At 44.2% G+C, this 20,255-nt stretch overlaps 1 protein-coding gene across 5 annotated transcripts; it reads right to left on the reverse strand.

Moving 5' to 3' along the window:
* Window positions 1-5,665: 5,665 nt before the first annotated feature.
* Window positions 5,666-13,740, reverse strand: LOC139574228 (uncharacterized). Of its 5 annotated transcripts, none has more exons than XM_071398630.1 (15): window positions 13,504-13,740; window positions 12,727-12,887; window positions 12,394-12,528; window positions 12,212-12,248; window positions 10,542-10,679; window positions 10,336-10,405; window positions 10,153-10,206; window positions 9,925-9,978; window positions 8,689-8,773; window positions 8,311-8,400; window positions 7,241-7,294; window positions 7,046-7,138; window positions 6,790-6,918; window positions 6,536-6,607; window positions 5,666-6,402 (listed from the first exon to the last, which is right to left on the reverse strand). In XM_071398630.1, the coding sequence occupies exons 5-15, from the start codon at window positions 10,644-10,646 to the stop codon at window positions 6,390-6,392; spliced, it is 819 nt and encodes a 272-aa protein (XP_071254731.1). In that variant the 5' UTR covers window positions 10,647-10,679; window positions 12,212-12,248; window positions 12,394-12,528; window positions 12,727-12,887; window positions 13,504-13,740; the 3' UTR covers window positions 5,666-6,389. The 5 variants fall into 5 exon arrangements, with proteins under 5 accessions (XP_071254731.1, XP_071254738.1, XP_071254701.1 ...); XM_071398637.1 differs by having other exon boundaries at window positions 12,669-12,887; XM_071398600.1 differs by having other exon boundaries at window positions 10,336-10,408; window positions 13,504-13,739.
* Between the last annotated feature and the right edge of the window lie 6,515 nt (window positions 13,741-20,255).

A 20,255-nucleotide genomic window follows, 5' to 3' on the forward strand; every position in this document is an offset into this window, starting at 1 on the left:
ATGAAGCTCCTTATGGAAAATCAAGAGACACTTTTTGCTGACTATTACAAAAATGGGAACATCAGCAACCTTATCTTCCACACAAACCATCCCCAGGCATGGCACAGTGATATATTAGCACACTACCCCTCTGTTAAGAGAGGGGGGGTTAACGAGGGGTGGAAACTCAGGATTCTTGACAATGAGGACGAGGAGTCAGCTAATATAAATCTCTATAAGTCTGGAACAGTATTGGTACAGGGCAACCACAAACAGTTTCAGCTGGACTTTCACCTAATCAAAGAATTAGCCCAGCAGGAGAAGCTCTCCCTTGATAAAGATACCCCCACCCCAAGTGGGTCAGACCAAACCTCTTCACCATATAACCCCACAGACGAGCAACCCTCAGCAGACAGTCAACCTCCCAGTACAGAGTACTTCTCCCTCATTGAAATGAAGGATAAATTCACCCAGCTGGAGGTAAGGCAGGTGGAGCTGGAACAGCAGGTGATCACACTCCAGTCAGCACAGACCCAGACAACAGTCCAGCACAACAACACCCCCTTAACCAGACCTGGAGAGCTGGAGGTGGAGAAAGACATATCTGCACTATGGACAGTGGTGAGACAACATCAACAGGAGAAAGAGCAGGAGCAGGAGAAGAACAGAGCACTAGAGGAGAGGATCAGACTACAGGAGGAGAGGGAGAGGGAGAGGGGGATGGAGGAGAGGATCAGACTACAGGAGGAGAGGGAGAAGGGGATGGAGGAGAGGATCAGACTACAGGAGGAGAGGGAGAAGGGGATGGAGGAGAGGATCAGACTGCTGGAGGAGAGGTTGAGGGGGATGGCATGTGACAGAGAACAACCCACTAGGGAGGTGGCCATCCCCACAGAGACGCCAGCAGAACAGCCCACCTCAGCACCCGACAAAAGTCTCGACACCACAGCAGAACAGTCCACACCAGACCCTGACCATAGAAACGACATCACAACAGAACAGACAAAAGAAAAACCCCAAGCCCAGCAGCTCTCACCCCCTCTGAGCACCCCCCCTGTCAGCCACCCTGATAGCCCTCCTGACAACCCCCCCACACCCACTGAGGACAAACACAAGACACAGATTGTCCTTCTTATGGACTCAAATGGGAAATATATAGAAGAAAAAAAACTTTTTCCCAAACACAGTGTGTCTAAACTCTGGTGTCCAAACACCCAGCGCGCCCTAGACCTTCTGTCTGAGGACAAACTAGGCTCACCTAGCCACATAATAATACACACAGGCACAAACGACCTGAGAGCACAGCAGGAAAGGGTGGCCACAGCACTGAAGGGAGTGATTGAAAAAGCTTCTTCTACTTTCCCCAACGCACAAGTGGTCATCTCCACCCTGCTACCACGAAAAGACTTCCACCCTGCTACAATACAGCGGGTAAACGCAAGCATTTCCCGTGACTGTGCCTCAAAACCAAATGTTTTTCTGGCCCACCACTCCACCCTGGACTTGAACAGCCTCTATGACCAGGTCCACCTCTACAAGGCAGCAGTGCCCACCTTTGCCCGGACTCTAAAGGACATCGCTCTCAAACGAAGCCCCAACACTTCACACAGGAGCAACAGATCAATAGACACCCCACCCAGACCAGCGAGACACCCTCCAAGACCTCCAGGACCCCCCCCTGGACCTACACACCCCCCCCACATCAACCATGCCCACACCCAATTTAGGCCCCCTCAGATCAGACCCATGCCACTCCTGCCCACCCCATGCACCCCACCCCCGCAAAGAGGGCATCAACATGGAAGTCACACATACGCCCAGGTAGTGAGCGGGCAAACAGGCCCAACCCCCACTCTTACACTCGCCCAAGCCAACGGCATGTACCAGATGCTCAGCAGGCTCTGCTCACACTTACTGGCCTGAGGCCAAACCCCGACCAACAACATTGGACACTTTATGGAACAAAAAGCCTTCACTATATCATCCTAGAATATCCAAGGTCTGAGGTCATCTGCCTTTGGCCTAAAGAGCAGGAACCCGGACTTCACCAAAGAAATCGGTAATGCAGACATTGTCATCCTGCAAGAAACATGGTATAGAGGAGACGGACCCACTGGTTGCCCTCTAGGTTACAGAGAGCTGGTAGTCCCATCCACCAAACTACCAGGTGTGAAACAGGGAAGGGACTCAGGGGGAATGCTAATTTGGTATAGAGCAGACCTAACTCACTCCATTAAATTAATCAAAACAGGAACATTTTACATTTGGCTAGAAATTCAAAAGGAAATTATCTTAACAGAGAAAAATGTCCTCCTGTGTGCTACCTATATCCCCCCACTAGAATCCCCATACTTTAATGAAGACAGCTTCTCCATCCTGGAGGGGGAAATCAATCATTTCCAGGCCCAGGGACATGTATTAGTCTGTGGCGACCTAAATGCCAGAACTGGACAGGAACCTGACACCCTCAGCACACAGGGGGACAAACACCTACCTGGAGGTGACAGCATTCCCTCCCCCATATGCCCACCTAGGCACAACTATGACAACATAACCAACAAAAACGGGTCACAACTCCTGCAGCTCTGTCGCACGCTGGGTATGTACATAGTCAATGGTAGGCTTCGAGGGGACTCCTATGGTAGGTACACCTATAGTTCATCTCTTGGCAGTAGCACTGTAGACTACTTTATCACTGACCTCAACCCAGAGTCTCTCAGAGCGTTCACAGTCAGCCCACTGACACCCCTATCAGACCACAGCAAAATCACAGTCTACTTGAACAGAGCAATACTCAATCATGAGGCATCAAAGCCAAAGGAACTGAGTAACATTAAGAAATGCTATAGATGGAAGGAATGCAGTTTGGAAACCTACCAAAAAACAATTAGGCAACAGCAAATTCAATCCCTTTTAGACAACTTCCTGGGTAAAACGTTCCACTGCAATAGTGAAGGTGTAAACTTGGCAGTAGAAAATCTTAACAGTATTTTTGACCTCTCAGCTTCCCTATCAAATCTAAAAATCTCAAATAGAAAACCGAAGAAAATGAACAACAATGACAAATGGTTTGATAAAGAATGCAAAAATCTAAGAAATAAATTGAGAAACCTGTCCAACCAAAAACATAGAGACCCGGAAAACCTGAGTCTACGCCTTCACTATGGTGAATCACTAAAACAATACAGAAATACACTACGGAAGAAGAAGGAACAGCACGTCAGAAATCAGCTCAATGTAATTGAAGAATCCATAGACTCTAACCAATTCTGGGAAAATTGGAAAACACTAAACAAACAACAACACGAAGAATTATCTATCCAAAATGGAGATGTATGGGTAAACCACTTCTCCAATCTTTTTGGCTCTATAACAAAGAATAAAGAGCAAAAACATATACATGATCAAATACAAATCCTAGAATCAACTATTAAAGACTACCAGAACCCACTGGATTCTCCAATTACCTTGAATGAGTTACAGGACAAAATAAAAACCCTCCAACCCAAAAAGGCCTGTGGTGTTGATGGTATCCTTAATGAAATGATCAAATATACAGACAACAAATTCCAATTGGCTATATTAAAACTCTTTAACATCGTCCTTAGCTCTGGCATCTTCCCCAATATTTGGAACCAAGGACTGATCACCCCAATCCACAAAAGTAGAGACAAATTTGACCCCAATAACTACCGTGGAATATGCGTCAACAGTAACCTTGGGAAAATACTCTGCATTATCATTAACAGCAGACTCGTACATTTCCTCAATGAAAACAATGTACTGAGCAAATGTCAAATTGGCTTTTTACCAAATTACCGTACAACAGACCATGTATTCACCCTACACACCCTAATTGACAACCAAACAAACCAAAACAAAGGCAAAGTCTTCTCATGCTTTGTTGATTTCAAAAAAGCCTTCGACTCAATTTGGCATGAGGGTCTGCTATACAAATTGATGGAAAGTGGTGTTGGGGGTAAAACATACGACATTATAAAATCCATGTACACAAACAACAAGTGTGCGGTTAAAATTGGCAAAAGACACACACATTTCTTCTCACAGGGTCGTGGGGTGAGACAGGGATGCAGCTTAAGCCCCACCCTCTTCAACATATATATCAATGAATTGGCGCGAGCATTAGAACAGTCTGCAGCACCCGGTCTCACCCTACTAGAATCCGAAGTCAAATGTCTACTGTTTGCTGATGATCTGGTGCTTCTGTCACCAACCAAGGAGGGCCTACAACAGCACCTAGATCTTCTGCACAGATTCTGTCAGACCTGGGCCCTGACAGTAAATCTCAGTAAGACCAAAATAATGGTGTTCCAAAAAAGGTCCAGTCGCCAGGACCACAAATTCCATCTAGACACCGTTGCCCTAGAGCACACAAAAAACTATACATACCTCGGCCTAAACATCAGCACCACAGGTAGCTTCCACAGAGCTGTGAACGATCTGAGAGACAAGGCAAGAAGGGCATTCTATGCCATCAAAAGGAACATAAATTTCAACATACCAATTAGGATCTGGCTAAAAATACTTGAATCAGTCATAGAGCCCATTGCCCTTTATGGTTGTGAGGTCTGGGGTCCGCTCACCAACCAAGATTTCACAAAATGGGACAAACACCAAATTGAGACTCTGCATGCAGAATTCTGCAAAAATATCCTCAGTGTACAACGTAGAACACCAAATAATGCATGCAGAGCAGAATTAGGCCGATACCCACTAATTATCAAAATCCAGAAAAGAGCCGTTAAATTCTACAACCACCTAAAAGGAAGCGATTCCCAAACCTTCCATAACAAAGCCATCACCTACAGAGAGATGAACCTGGAGAAGAGTCCCCTAAGCAAGCTGGTCCTAGGGCTCTGTTCACAAACACAAACACACCCCACAGAGCCCCAGGACAACAGCACAATTAGACCCAACCAAATCATGAGAAAACAAAAAGATAATTACTTGACACATTGGAAAGAATTAACAAAAAAACAGAGCAAACTAGAATGCTATTTGGCCCTAAACAGAGAGTACACAGTGGCAGAATACCTGACCACTGTGACTGACCCAAACTTAAGGAAAGCTTTGACTATGTACAGACTCAGTGAGCATAGCCTTGCTATTGAGAAAGGCCGCCGTAGGCAGACATGGCTCTCAAGAGAAGACAGGCTATGTGCTCACTGCCCACAAAATGAGGTGGAAACTGAGCTGCACTTCCTAACCTCCTGCCCAATGTATGACCATATTAGAGAGACATATTTCCCTCAGATTACACAGATCCACAAAGAATTTGAAAACAAATCCAATTTTGATAAACTCCCATATCTACTGGGTGAAATTCCACAGTGTGCCATCACAGCAGCAAGATTTGTGACCTGTTGCCACAAGAAAAGGGCAACCAGTGAAGAACAAACACCATTGTAAATACAACCCATATTTATGCTTATTTATTTTAACTTGTGTGCTTTAACCATTTGTACATTGTTACAACACTGTATATATATAATATGACATTTGTAATGTCTTTCTTGTTTTGAAACTTCTGTATGTGTAATGTTTACTGTTCATTTGTATTGTTTATTTCACTTTTGTGTATTATCTACCTCACTTGCTTTGGCAATGTTAACACATGTTTCCCATGCCAATAAAGCCCCTTGAATTGAATTGAATTGAATTGAGAGAGAGAGAGAGAGAGAGAGAGAGAGAGAGAGAGAGAGAGAGAGAGAGAGAGAGAGAGAGAGAGAGAGAGAGAGAGAGAGAGAGAGAGAGAGAGACTAGATTCCACTATAGACATACTGGGTTGAGTTTGGGGGCTACTGTTAATGCATCATGTGAAAAAGGGATAGATGTTAGGGTAATTGTAAGTCAATATACAATTGAAAGTCAATATATTAAAAAATATATATATATAAAAAAATATAAAAAAGAGCTCTATGTGATGTGAAAGCATATACAGTGTTGAATTACTTCAAGAAGAGATAATGTTGATTAAGGTTATGCACATGATTATCCGTTGAAATGGAGCAGATGGGAAACTAAGTAAAAAATGACATGATTTGGGAACACCTCTCAGAACCTGGGGCCGAAAGGGGAAGACTGGGTGGAAGCATGAGGAAGCTTTTTAGGGATTTTATTTTTGTGGAGTCCAGCAGAAAAGTATCCTGGAGGCATAGAGTCAGGTGAAGAGAGAGTGGGAATTGTCATGGTCTCAGATTTCAGTTTTCATGAATATATTTATGCATAACACATAACATTGTCAATAAAAAACCCTTCTGGTTCTGATGCTTCAGGTTTCTTTGTGGGTACCGTGGACTGCTTGGTAAGGGCAGTTGATGTTATCTTAGTGGTAGCTACTGTAGTCTTCACAGCAGCTGCCACCATTGTTGTTGTCGTTGTTCTAGTTGTCACAGGTTCTTCCTGTTCAGGTGCAGGGGTGGGATCAATCTTAATGACCGTGATGCTACTCCCTTCGGTCACTGACCTCAACCAGTTATTTAACCTCCTCTCCCATCCCATGCAACTTTACACACAGATAAATACACATTCTCACCTTCTATATGGCACGTGTCCATTGCTCTGAGGTTGACCCAGAAGCTGTGTGTCATCAGTCTGGCTGTTAACCCTGTGGGAGCAATAACAGGGCTATCATCAGGATTAAAACTCTTGATCCACCACAAACAACACTGTCCTCCATAGAGGCAGAGACTAACATGATCCATGGGATCAATTCTGAAGGGAGAAATTAGATTGTCATTCAATGGATAATGACGATCTATCAAAGGAGTCCTTATGTGGACAATTTACCTGACAACCTTGGGTACATTCAGTGTGGGGGAATCAGCATGTGTCTTCTGACAGGTTTCAGTGTCTGCTCTGTCATTGTCTGACGGCTTTCCATCCTCCATTCCTAGAACACCTTCCTCTCCTTGGTCGCTAAGGTTGAGATTATTACATTGATAAGGATTTAAGGATCTCGACTGGGAAGGATACAAATGTTCTCCATTTCCATAGTCTACATTACAGAGGACTGACAGGTGATTAGTCATGTGGTACAGTTTACCTGGCATCTCCATTCAGCAGAGGGTTGTCAGCGCCTGTCTCCTCATTGTCCATGGGCTGCCTGCTCTCCTGTCCTGGCTCACCTCCTTGGTCACTGAAAGTGAGATTATGATGAGCATGACTGAAAGGATTAGCAAGGCAAACTGATCCAGGACAGAGTAGACTATAAAGATGTAATAGAGGTATTCTAACTAACCTGGGAACAACCACAGCTTCAACAGTCTCACCGTCATCAGGCTTTCTGATGTCTCTGTGATAAAACATGTACCAAAGGTTCAGTCAGATACCCACAGGTACAAGTGGAATCATCTACGATACATTACACCACAGTCAAAAATACACCAGTTCCCCTTCTGGCTTGAATATGTTATGTCTTGCCTGGGCAGGGCTCTAAAGGCAGGGTCTTTGCTGAAAGTTGTTGCTTGCCAATAGACATTACTGGTATTTAGAAATGCCATGCGGATCTATTGAGTAATTCTTCCTTCACATTCTATATCAGGGCTTTCCAACCCTGTTCCTGGAGAGCTACCCGGTTCTCTCTCCAATCCCAGTTGTAACTAACCTAATGCAGCTTATTAACCAGCTTTCAGGTATAGGCAACTTTGATGGGTGCCACAGAAATCTGAATTCATTATGTGGGACCACAGTGGCTCGTGGATCTGCGTACCCACATTCACACTCACACATGCAGTCAGAGCCAGGCCTAAGCAACATTTTGCTATGGGGATTAGAGAAAAAAATTCAGATTTAAAGCAAGTTTGCTGCAATTCTACTCATTTTGCCATAGGGTGGAGAGAAATGTATGCATGTCAGGGATAGGCAACTTTGATGGGGGCCACATCAAAATCAATGCCCACCCCCCCTGTCAGCAATTTGACGATGTTTAGGTTTAGGTAGCTGGTCAGATTCATTTACCAATCTAAAAATTTTTGTGATTGAGGTGATTTTCAATGACTGACATGACAAGAGGAAAACTCCTGGTGCACAACCAAATTTAGAAATTAAACCTTGTGCTCTAGCAGTCAACAGTAAAACGGGGGTCCGCAGGCCGCCAGTTTCCCGTCCCTGAGATAATTATTAGAATCAGGTGTGCTAGATTAGGGTTGGAGTGGAAACCTACAGGACAGTAGTTCTCCAGAAACAGGGTTGGAGAGCCCTGTTCTATAGAGACAGAAACTAATATGACCCATAGCAACAGCTGAAGCCAAGAGAGACTATCATTCAGTGGTTGATTACAGATCAATAAAGTAATGTGGAAAGGTTTACCTGGCATCACGTCGCTCATTCTGCATCAGAGGAATGGAGTTTGGTTCTGGAATGCCCTGACCCGCTTCCACTTCTCTGTGGCCTTGGTTGCTAAAGATGAGATTATTACATTAATGAGAAATTAAGGATAATGTTTGATAAACAACAGTAACTTGAATGGCCGACAAGTCTATAGTTTGTAAGTGGCCTGCAAGTTCCAGGCTGTTCTCATGCTGTTTGTGACCTGCTAGGACCCCATTGGTCTGACTTTAAACCCTAGTAGTAAGACAGAGAGAACTAGTCTCATAACTAACATAAACCCTCTGCAACAATTCTAATTGACTTCAAGACAAAAACAGTTATAAAGCTGTTATAAAAACAGTTATATAGGATACTCACCGCTGTTTGTCTCTCCAAGGTTTGTACACACAAAAAAACACCAAGAGCAAACCAGCAATGACCAGCACGAGAGCAACAACACCAACTGAAAAACAAAATGTAGTCATCAGATGTTGACATATTCACACAAATGAAAAGGTTTTAAAATAGCCTTCTAACAGTAGTTGATCTTGGTAGTATTGTTTTGTTTCATTTGCTCATACAGAGGAAGCGGTGGTGATAGATTTGCTTAAACACTCATCAATGATTTTCCAGATCAAATCAGTGTCACCACGGTTTGTATCAGGATTGTCTCCATCTATAATGGATGATTAGAGAGAATAAAGTAATTTCCATGACATAATCAATAAAAATACTGAACAACACAGAATAATGTGTTATGCAGTCTTTCCCTTAGTTTAATTTCCAGGCAGGCGTCCAGAATATAAAACATTAAAAAACTAATTCTCAAGGGATTGACATTGGTCTCCCAAGGCACTTGTCATTGGCATGTTACCATTCAATACGATTGCATTTAATGTTATCCTTCATGAAAATAAGTACCCCATCTGCCCTCTCCCCTGTATCTCCTGACTATGGGGTAACCAGGGACATTAAAGGCAGAAATAGGAGAACATTTCTTTAGCCATGTCTCAGAGAAAAATATTAAATCAAGATTAGAGTCAGTCAATAAATGTTCCATCTATTCCCTCTTAGAAATAATGCTAGGAATATTCAGATGACTTAATACTGTCTTTCTGTAGGCTTGGAACGAGGGTGCCAGAGCACTTTAACCTGATGAACGGTTTGAAAAAGGTTCACGGTACGATGTTTTCTAATCACTGGATTAAGGGAACTGAGTTTCTGTCTTGAAGGAGGGTTTTGTTTGTGACATGTATCAAGAGTTTGCATTAAGGTGAGATTATCTGCAGATTGCACATTCTCTTGAAAAGCCATGTCAGTGACAGAGGTTATACTCACATACACAGGATGTCCTTCTCTGAAACCGGTAATATAAACTACTCACACCTAGATGATTTCATTCATTCATGTTTCACAATTCATCAATGATTTTTGTCTGAATGGCTCATTAGGGGGACTTTTCTCCACTTCTCCCTGAATTACATCCTCCATATCAGCCTTCTTTTCTGCAGGTGTCCTACCTCCAGTCTAATGGGGAGCTTGGTACTCTGTTCAGATTTACTTGTCATTTGCTCATACAGAGGAATGAGGTGATAGATTTGGGTAAACACTCACCATTTTTCCAGGTCAAACTAGTGTCACCACGGTTTGCATCAGGATTGTCTCCATCTATAATGGATGATTAGAGAGAATAAAGTCATTTCCATGACATAATCAATCAAAATACTGAACAACACAGAATAATGTGTTATGTAGTCTTTCCCTTAGTTTAATTTCCAGGCAGGCTTCCAGAAAATAAAACATTAAAAAACTAATTCTCAAGGGATTGACATTGCTACTCACCTGGGATGATGGTTGAATTCAAAGGTACTGTTGTCACAACCTCATTCCTCATCTCTACAAAGGCCAGACAGAGGTTCAAAGGTGTACAGAATTCAAAATGAATGAATATGATTTAGTGCTTTTCTATATGTGCCCTTGAAAGATACTTGAAATTGATGGAAAAGAGGAATGTCAACTATCTACCTGTGACAATGTAATGGGAACATCTCTCCTTAACTGGGGGTTCTTCACCATTAGACTCAGTTCCAGCCTTCTGCTAAGAGGGAATGGGGAGGGGTATTGTTTCATCAGTTGCATCCTAACAATACGGGATTAAACCCATAAATAAAAAGACAAATGTGTAAGTTGTTATAATCAACCTCTAAATAATGTGAAATTACAGAGCTCACCTGTGTAGAATTAATGTAAATTATGTTCATTTTCAGATTTTGGCATTTATAGAGGGTGATTGAACTGTTGTTCATCGTTACCACCTCATTCTTATCAAATCCCATTGGCTTGTTCCCTCCACTGTTGGCAATGGCAGTCTGTGGGAAAGACAGACAAAACACTATTTCAAGTTGGAAAAAGGCAAGTCAAATGATCAATACAGAATGTACAGTGCAATCGGAAGGTATTCAGACCCCTTGACTTTTTCCACATTTTGTTACGTTACACCATTTTTCTCAAATGGATTAAACAAAAAAAATCCTCATCAATCTACACACAATACCCCATAATAACAAAGTGAAAACAGGTTTTTAGAAATATTAGCAAATGTATAAAAAAAATATTTAAAAAAGCAGCAATACCTTATTTACATAAGTATTCAGACCCTTTGCTATGAGACTCAAAATTGAGCTCAAGTGCATCCTGTTTCTATTTATCATCCTTGAGATGTTTCTATAACTTGATTCCACCTGTGAAAATTCTATTGATTGGACATGATTTGGAAAGGAACACACCTATCTGTATTAGGTCCCACAGTTGACAGTGCATGTCAGAGCAAAAACCAAGGCATGAGGTCGAAGGAATTGTCCGTAGAGCACCCGAGACAGGATTGTGTCCAAAAAATACCAAAACATTTCTACAGCATTGAAGGTCCCCAGGAACATAATAGCCTCCATCATACTTAAATGGAAGAAGTTTAGAACCACCAAGACTCTTCCTAGAGCTGGCCGCCTGGCCAAACTGAGCAATCGGGGGAGAAGGGAGTTGGTCAGGGAGGTGACAAGAACCCGATGATCACTCTGATAGAGCTCCAGAGTTCCTCTGTGGAGATGGGAGAACCTTCCAGAAGGACAGCCATTGCTGCAGCACTCCACCAATCAGTCATTTATGGTACAGTGGCCAGACGGAAGCCACTCCTCAGTAAAAGGAACATGACAGCCCGCTTGGAGTTTGCCAAAAGGCACCTAAAGGACTCTCAGACCATGAGAAACAAGATTCTCTGGTCTGATAAAACCAAGATTGAACTCTTTGGCCTAAATGCCAAGTGTCACGTCTGGAGGAAACCTGGCACCATCCCTACGGTGAAGCATGGTGGTGGCAGCATCATGCTGTGGGCATGTTTTTCAGCGGCAGGGACTGAGCGACTAGTCAGGGTCGAGGAAAAGATGAACGGGGCAAAGTACGGAGAGATCCTTGATGAAAACCTGCTCCAGAGTGCTCAGGGCCTCAGACTGGGGACGAAGGTTCACCTTTCAAATGGACAAATACACTAAACACACAGCCAAGACAACGCAGGAATGGGAAAAACTCCCCAAATACAGGTGTGCCAAGCTTGTAGCATAAACAGTCTGAATACTTATGTAAATGTGATTTTTCAGTTTAAGATTTTTAATAAATTTGCAAAAATGTCTAAACCACTGTTTTTGCTTTGTCATTATGGGGTATTGTGTGTAGACTGATGAGGGAAAACAACAATTTAATACATTTTAGAATAAGGCTGAAACATAACAAAATGTGGAAAAAGTCAAGGAGTCTGAATACTTTCCGAAGGCAGTGTATATGTGAAAAAAATAAAATTTAACAAGAAGACACATGTCCTCAAACTTGAAAAGCAATATACACATCTCACCTGATACACCAGAGACAATGATACGGGTCCAATGCTCCTGATTCAGAAATATGATAACATCAATACATTTACTTTTTTATAATCAAATAGTTTACATTTGGAATGTTTTTTTCTTCTGGTATTGTAGTTTACAAGGTAACTGTACATAAACCTAAACTGCAGTGATAAATAGCCATACTCACAGTCAAATCATTTCTGACAATGTGGTCTACATTGACACACTCCAGGAGGGTGATGCAGGAGTAGCTGACATCAATCACATTGGGTGCATGTGAAGTGTTTTTGTGTCGGCAAAGTTCAGCAAGCCACGTAGACGTCTGTGGAAGAAAAAATATAAAAGTTAAGTTAGACATCTATCACTGAAAAACAACATTCTACATGTTTGAATACATTTGTCATTAAACTGTATCTACTGTCTATATTGAAGTGTGAAAGACAGTCGTATTTCTGATTCTACCGTAGATACATTCTGGGTGAAGGATATGGAACCCCCCGTTTGTATCATCGAGTCGTACATCATCTGTGGTTGAAGTCACCCCTTTGGGGATCATGGACATCCACTCCACGCATAAGATCCTTGTAGATTCCTCTTTCACATCTACACAGTATCTGTAAGCATTTCCTGTTCTGAGGTTTGCACAAGCTATATTCTTGGTTTTCTCTCCGCCCCAACAGGCTGTAGAGGAAGGAGGAAGACAATTGCCACAGTCATCTACAGTGCAAATCTTTACTGATGTTGAAGAGATTAGAATGTCCGGAAGGGACAGCTTACTGTATAAGCACAATAGCATATCAACAAGATGGATATAGTCTGCATCACTAGATGTAGGAAACAATCTCGGTAGGTATGTCTTTTCTTTCACCAGGAATTTTAAACTTACAACGTCACAAACAATGCTTTGAATGAAAAATAACAGTTCAAGATTTCAGATCTTGATACTGATAAAAAGGAAGTGGGAGTACAGGAGAGACATTTCACAACAACTAATATTCTGCTGGTACTGTACGCGCCCCACAATGAATGAGTCGCCGCCATTTTGGAGAATTCTGCAAACACGTGGCGCAGTTTTTATTTTGCAATGCTATCTCTTTCCATAGATAATATGTAACTTCCTCAACATAATGGCAAATAGAAAATAGATAAACAAATGCTCATATTATCGAAAAAGCAATACGACTAGACTGAAGGTGTGTCTACAGAAATCTGGCAGAGACGGCTTTAACCCAAAGCATGGCCTCTGGCTATTCAAACATCAGCAACACAGACTAAAATGCTAACACTATCTTCTAACCTTGACTTGACAAGAGGATCAGCAAAAAAGTTAAAAGATATGCAACAGACATTGTAGTACTGCAAACAACTGTGTGCCTGCCGCCGTGAGGTGCAAACGCGGAAGAGATAGGTGTAACTCATAGTGAAAGTTATGATACATGGAAGAGGTAGAGTTAACAGTGACGTCTGACTCATTGGGGAAGTCTTGCATCATTATGCAAATCAGTTTCAGCTCTAGCACTGATATTAAACACCTGCAATCATTGAAACCCTGTTTTCCTTTCACAATTTCCATGGACCTGATTCCTACTAGTGGGGCAGTCTGATAATGGTGTCATGATTCAGTGCACTGTAGGTGGTTTCTGTAGGACCAGGACAAAGTCAGAGAACCAGAGTTCAGAGTTGTACCTAGCTAAGTGACATGGCCGGTAAACACTCAGGGTTACATCATTCTGACCACTAGAAGGGGCTCTTGTTGAATAAATGAAACAGAAGCCTTCGTCTGATTCCAGTCATGTTGAACTTTACCTCAAGGTATATAACTGTTTGAATGATTCAATAGGTAAAATGATTACAAGTAGGCTGGTGCATAACATGTTAATAAAGATGAACACTCTAGGTTGACTGTGACATCTGACCCTCAGTGAGGGGAGGGTGTGTGGCTATTGTGGATATTGAAAATAATATAATTATTGTGATCACTTGTGGTTCATTTCAGAGTGGGAAGACATGGGAAAACATCAATAAACTCATCATCCGTTCCATTCCATTACTGTCTATAGGGTGAACACCCAACAGACACCACACAAAGACAGACATACAGTGCTTTAGACTCAGTACTGTCTGTGTACATGATCACATCTGTGAGGGTCTACAGTAGCTACAGCACAGACCTGTACTGTAGCATTAATGCGTGGCACATAGGTCACTGTGTGTGTGTACACGTGTATGCATGTGTGTGTGTGTGTGTGTGTGTGTGTGTGTGTGTGTGTGTGTGTGTGTGTGTGTGTGTGTGTGTGTGTGTGTGTGTGTGTGTGTGTGTGTGTGTGTGTGTGTGTGTGTGTGTGTGTGTGTGTGTGTGTGTGAGATAATGTGTTTGCGTGTGTGTGAGATAATGTGTTTGCGTGTGTGTGAGATAATGTGTTTGCGTGTGTGTGATAGCACAGGACATCCTCCTGTTGTCTTTGGGAGCTGGTCCATGGAGACAGCGTGACAACCCTCCCATCAGATTGTGTCCGTGAGAGCAGGAGAGCAGGCGCTCAAAGGGCCCTCTGTCATCTGCCCCTTCACACTCACTCTCTCTTTCTCTCTCTCACACACACACGCACCAACAGATAAAGCAGGGGCTGCCAGAAGCAGCATGCTTAATTTACAGATTCACTGCTCCAGCGAGAAAACACAGACAGGAGTCTGTGTCACTCAATCTGGCCCGATCGCTTTCTCCCTCTTTCTGTCTCTTTCCCTTCCTCACTCTGTCTCTCTCTCTCTCTCTCTCTCTCCCAAACTCCCTCTCTCTCTCTCTCAGGCATGTCCATACCAAAGGCCCATCCATAGAGTTGGAGGAAAATAAAAGCTAAGTAATGTTGAATTACACTCCAAGTGAACTTGACATGTTCTCAGTTCCTAAACATACTAGAGACCTACTACCTGATTGAGTTGGCCTGAGTTACCAGAGGGGAAGGGACTGGGGGGGAAGAGAGGGGGGAGAGAGGAAGGGGCTCCATACAATCATATGATCAATTTTCCATAGATATCATGTGACAGTAGGAGGTATTCACATCCTGCCCAGGCTGTGTTCCAGAAAGAGAGAGAGAGCCCCTCTGCTGGGGGACAGGCAGCATAAACAGAGAGAGCGAGAGAGAGGGACAGAGAGAGAGAGATAGAGACAGAGCCCCTCTGCTGGGGGACAGGACCGACATTATAAACAGAGAGCGGAGAGGAACGTAGAGGAGAGTGAAGCAGGTCTGCCTATAAACACACATCAAGGAGCTGCTAGCTGCATGTCTCTCTCTCCCCAGGCCCAGGCTAACAAACAGCCTAGAACAGCCCTGGCTTTGGCTCTATGGGGCTCCACTCAGCTGAATGCTCCATTGCTCCCTCCACTAATACAGGCCAGGTGAAGGGATGTCAATAAATATCTGTCGACCAACACAACTGTTTGTCTTCCTCTATTTCGTCCTGCCACCTGTCTCCCTCCCTCTTTCCTCCTACCATCAGGGTAGTGATGAGAGATACATCGTTTTCCTCCCCAGAGGGTCACAGGTTTCACTTCTGGAATTCTGAGGAATTTTGAATAATGGGGGATGGTGGAGAGGAGTGGGAGAGAGGGAGGGGTGTATGGGGGGTCTGTGTGGATAGTTCTGCTGCACCACACCTTTCTGTGTTCATGATTAAGCTACGCTACATTATACTAGGCTAACAGGTTAAACATGTCCTCTTATCTTCCACAGTCTAACTAATATAAAGCCTTGTACCTCTATTCAGGTATCCCTAGGGAGATATACTCTGACCACTTCCTGGTTGACTAAAGGTTCAATTAAAATAATACCAATCCCACCTGAGAGTGTGAGTTGACTAGTGCTGAGGCAGTATAGCCTTACCCTGCCTGAATAGTTAGTGATAACAATAACATTACCCTACACTGGGAGTAGGAACCCTGTTTGGCCAGTGTTTACATGGCTTACAGGCACAGTTTTAAAATACACCGTGTGGAAAAACGACCACAATGAAAACACACAGCAGGCCCGGATGGGTTCCATTTCTGAAAACAATATCACGTTAACAGCCCAATAAGGTATTACGGACTTCCAGAGAGGCAGCTGTGAATGGACACAGCTTAAACCCCACTGACTGTCAGCCTCTAGGGCAGAGAGAGAGAGAGAGAGACCGAGGGAGACCATGAGAGACAGAGAGAGAGAGAAACAAAGACAAAATCAAATCAAATTGTATTAGTCACATGCCCCGAATACAACAGGTGTTGACCTTAAATGCTTACTTACGAGCACCTAACCAACAATGCAGTTAAAAAAAATATATATATACAAATAAGAATAAGAAATAAAAGTAACAAGTAATTAAAGAGCAGCAGTAAAATAACAATAGCGAGACTATATACAGGGGGGTACTGGTACAGAGTCAATGTGCGGGGGCACCAGTTAGTCAAGGTAATTGAGGTAATATGTACATGTAGGTAGAGTTATCGATAACAACAGAGAGTAGCAGCGATGTAAAAGAGGGGGGCAATGCAAATAGTCTGGGTAGCCATTTGAGTAGATGTTCAGGAGTCTTATGGCTTGGGGGTAGAAGCTGTTTAGAAGCCTCTTGGACCTAGACTTGGCACTCCGGTACCACTTGCCGTGCGGTAGCAGAGAGAACAGTCTATGACTAGGGTGGCTGGAGTCTTTGACAATTTTTAGGGCCTTCCTCTGACACCCCCTGGTATAGAGGTCCTGGATGGCAGGAAGTTTGGCCCCAGTGATGTACTGGGCCGTACGCACCACCCTCTGTAGTACCTTGTGGTCAGAGGCCGAGCAGTTGCCATACCAAGCAGCGATGCAACCAGTCAGGAGGCTCTCAATGGTGCAGCTGTAGAACCTTTTGAGGATCTGAGGACCCATGCCAAATCATTTCAGTCTCCTGAGGGGGAATAGGTTTTGTCGTGCCCTCTTTACGACTGTCTGTTAGTTTGTTGGTGATGTGAACACCAAGGAACTTGAAGCTCTCAACCTGCTCCACTACAGCCCCGTCGATGAGAATGGGGTGTGCTTGGTCCTGTTTTTCCTGTAGTCCACAATTATCTCCTTCGTCTTGATCACGTTGAGGGAGAGGTTGTTGTCCTGTCACCACACGGCCACGTCTCTGACTTCCTCCCTATAGGCTGTCTCATTGTTGTCGGTGATCAGGCCTACCACTGTTATGTCATCTGCAAACTTAATGATGGTGTTGGAGTCGTGCCTGGCCATGCAGTCATGAGTGAACAGGGAGTACCTCTGAGGGTCCTCTGTGTTGAGAATCAGCGTGGCGGATGTGTTGTTACCTACCCTTACCACCTGGGGGCGGCCCGTCAGGAAGTCCAGGATCCAGTTGCAGAGGGAGGTGTTTAGTCCCAGGGTCCTTAGCTTAGTAATGAGCTTTCTGGGCACTATGGTGTTGAATGCTGAGCTGTGGTCAATGAATAGTATTCTCACATAGGTATTGTTTTTGTCCAGGTGGGAAAGGGCAGTGTGGAGTGCAATAGAGATTACATAATCTGTGGATCTGTTAGGGCGGTATGCAAATTGGAGTGGGTCTAGGGTTTCTGGGATGATGGTGTTGATGTGAGCCATGACCAGCCTTTCAAAGCACTTCATGGCTACAGACGTGAGTGCTAAGGCTCTGTAGTCGTTTAGGCAGGTTACCTTAGTGTTCTTGGGCACAGGGACTATGGTGGTCTGCTTGACACATGTTGGTATTACAGACTCGGACAGGGAGAGGTTGAAAATGTCAGTGAAGACACTTGCCAGTTGGTCAGCGCATGACAGACAGAGAGACAGAAAGACAGAGACAGAGAATGAGGAACATAACATAGGTCTGTAGATGTTACAGTCCCCAAAGTACCACCCTAGATCTGTGTGAAGACTGTGAAAACAGGCTAAGAAAAGCCTAAAAGTCTTATAGAACTCCATTCAACTAAAACAGTCTTCAGCGTAATCCCTATTCTCATGGTGTGGGATCAAAGATGAGCACCATCTCCAGAGGAAGGGCAGGCCGGCTGCAGACCCACCACGGCCCTCTGAAGTGCTTTGGTCTCAGGGTCGACCAAGGGTGGAATATGCAGGGGGCTGTAGTGTGTGCGTGCCCGCGTTCGTTTGTCTGTGTGTTTCGGTGTGTGACCACGGCCAGGACATCTGAAAGGCCATTTCCACACTATGGAGTTTCTTTGTTGTAGAGCTCTAACCAGGTCTGTGTTGTAAAGCTCTAACCAGGTCTGTGTTGTAGAGCTCTAACCAGGTCTGTGCTGTGGAGCTCTAACCAGGTCTGTGTTGTAGAGCTCTAACCAGGTCTGTGCTGTGGAGCTCTAACCAGGTCTGTGTTGTGGAGCTCTAACCAGGTCTGTGTTGTAGAGCTCTAACCAGGTCTGTGCTGTGGAGCTCTAACCAGGTCTGTGTTGTGGAGCTCTAACCAGGTCTGTGTTGTAGAGCTCTAACCAGGTCTGTGCTGTAGACCTCTAACCAGGTCTGTGTTGTAGAGCTCTTACCAGGTCTGTGTTGTAGAGCTCTAACCAGGTCTGTGTTGTAGAGCTCTAACCAGGTCTGTGTTGTAGAGCTCTAACCAGGTCTGTGCTGTGGAGCTCTAACCAGGTCTGTGTTATGGAGCTCTAACCAGGTCTGTGTTGTGGAGCTCTAACCAGGTCTGTGTTGTGGAGCTCTAACCAGGTCTGCATTGTAGAGCTCTAACCAGGTCTGTGTTGTAGAGCTCTAACCAGGTCTGTGCTTTGGAGCTCTAACCGGGTCTGTGTGGTAGAGCTCTAACCAGGTCTGTGTTGTAGAGCTTTAACCAGGTCTGTGCTGTGGAGCTCTAACCAGGTCTGTGTTGTAGAGCTCTAACCAGGTCTGCGTTGTAGAGCTCTAACCAGGTATGTGCTTTGGAGCTCTAACCAGGTCTCTGCTGTGGAGCTCTAACCAGGTCTGTGTTGTGGAGCTCTAACCAGGTCTGTGTTGTAGAGCTCCAACCAGGTCTGTGTTGTAGAGCTCTAACCAGGTCTGTGCTGTGGAGCTCTAACCGGGTCTGTGTTGTAGAGCTTTAACCAGGTCTGTGTTGTAGAGCTCTAACCAGGTCTGTGTTGTGGAGCTCTAACCAGGTCTGTGTTGTAGAGCTCTAACCGGATCTGTGCTTTGGAGCTCTAACCGGGTCTGTGCTGTGGAGCTCTAACCAGGTCTGTGTTGTGGAGCTCTAACCAGGTCTGCATTGTAGAGCTCTAACCAGGTCTGTGTTGTAGCGCTCTAACCGGGTCTGTGCTTTGGAGCTCTAACCTTGTCTGTGTTGTGGAGCTCTAACCAGGTCTGTGCTGTGGAGCTCTAACCAGGTCTGTGTTTTAAAGCTCTAACCGGGTCTGTGCTTTGGAGCTCTAACCAGGTCTGTGCTGTGGAGCTCTAACCAGGTCTGTGTTGTGGAGCTCTAACCAGGTCTGTGCTGTGGAGCTCTAACCAGGTCTGTGTTAGAGCTCCACAGAGCTGCACTGAGCTGCTGTGGCCAACAGTAATCACACTGTAATACACATAAACACATAAACACGCTAAATGTACTTTCATACACACACCATGTAGTTAGTATGTAGCCCACATGTCTAGATTAACGTAAGACTCACAAAATAAAGTTCATTACATAGTCATAGAGAGTTATTTAAGGGTACTACGAGTAGAGTTGGCATGGGAATATGCTAACCCACAAATCCCCATACCTCATCCCCCTTTCCCATATCTCAGCCACTTCTAGACCGAGCCAAAACCCCTCCTCGTCCAAAAACCACATCTCTCTCTCTCTCTCTCTCTCTCTCTCTCTCTCTATGCAGCGATGAAGCAGAGCAACCTGAGCTCTCTGAGAAAGTCTTATAAAAGGGAGGGAATAAAACAATCACATTGACCACCTCTCCCTCACACCCTGATCTGAGACATCCAAGACAACCTGTGTGTGTGTGTGTGTGTGCGTGTGTGTGTGTGTGTGTGTGTGTGTGTGTGTGTGTGTGTGTGTGTGTGTGTGTGTGTGTGTGTGTGTGTGTGTGTGTGTGTGTGT

The sequence above is a fragment of the Salvelinus alpinus genome, chromosome 1, assembly GCF_045679555.1.
Source record: "Salvelinus alpinus chromosome 1, SLU_Salpinus.1, whole genome shotgun sequence".
Lineage (NCBI taxonomy): Eukaryota > Metazoa > Chordata > Actinopteri > Salmoniformes > Salmonidae > Salvelinus > Salvelinus alpinus.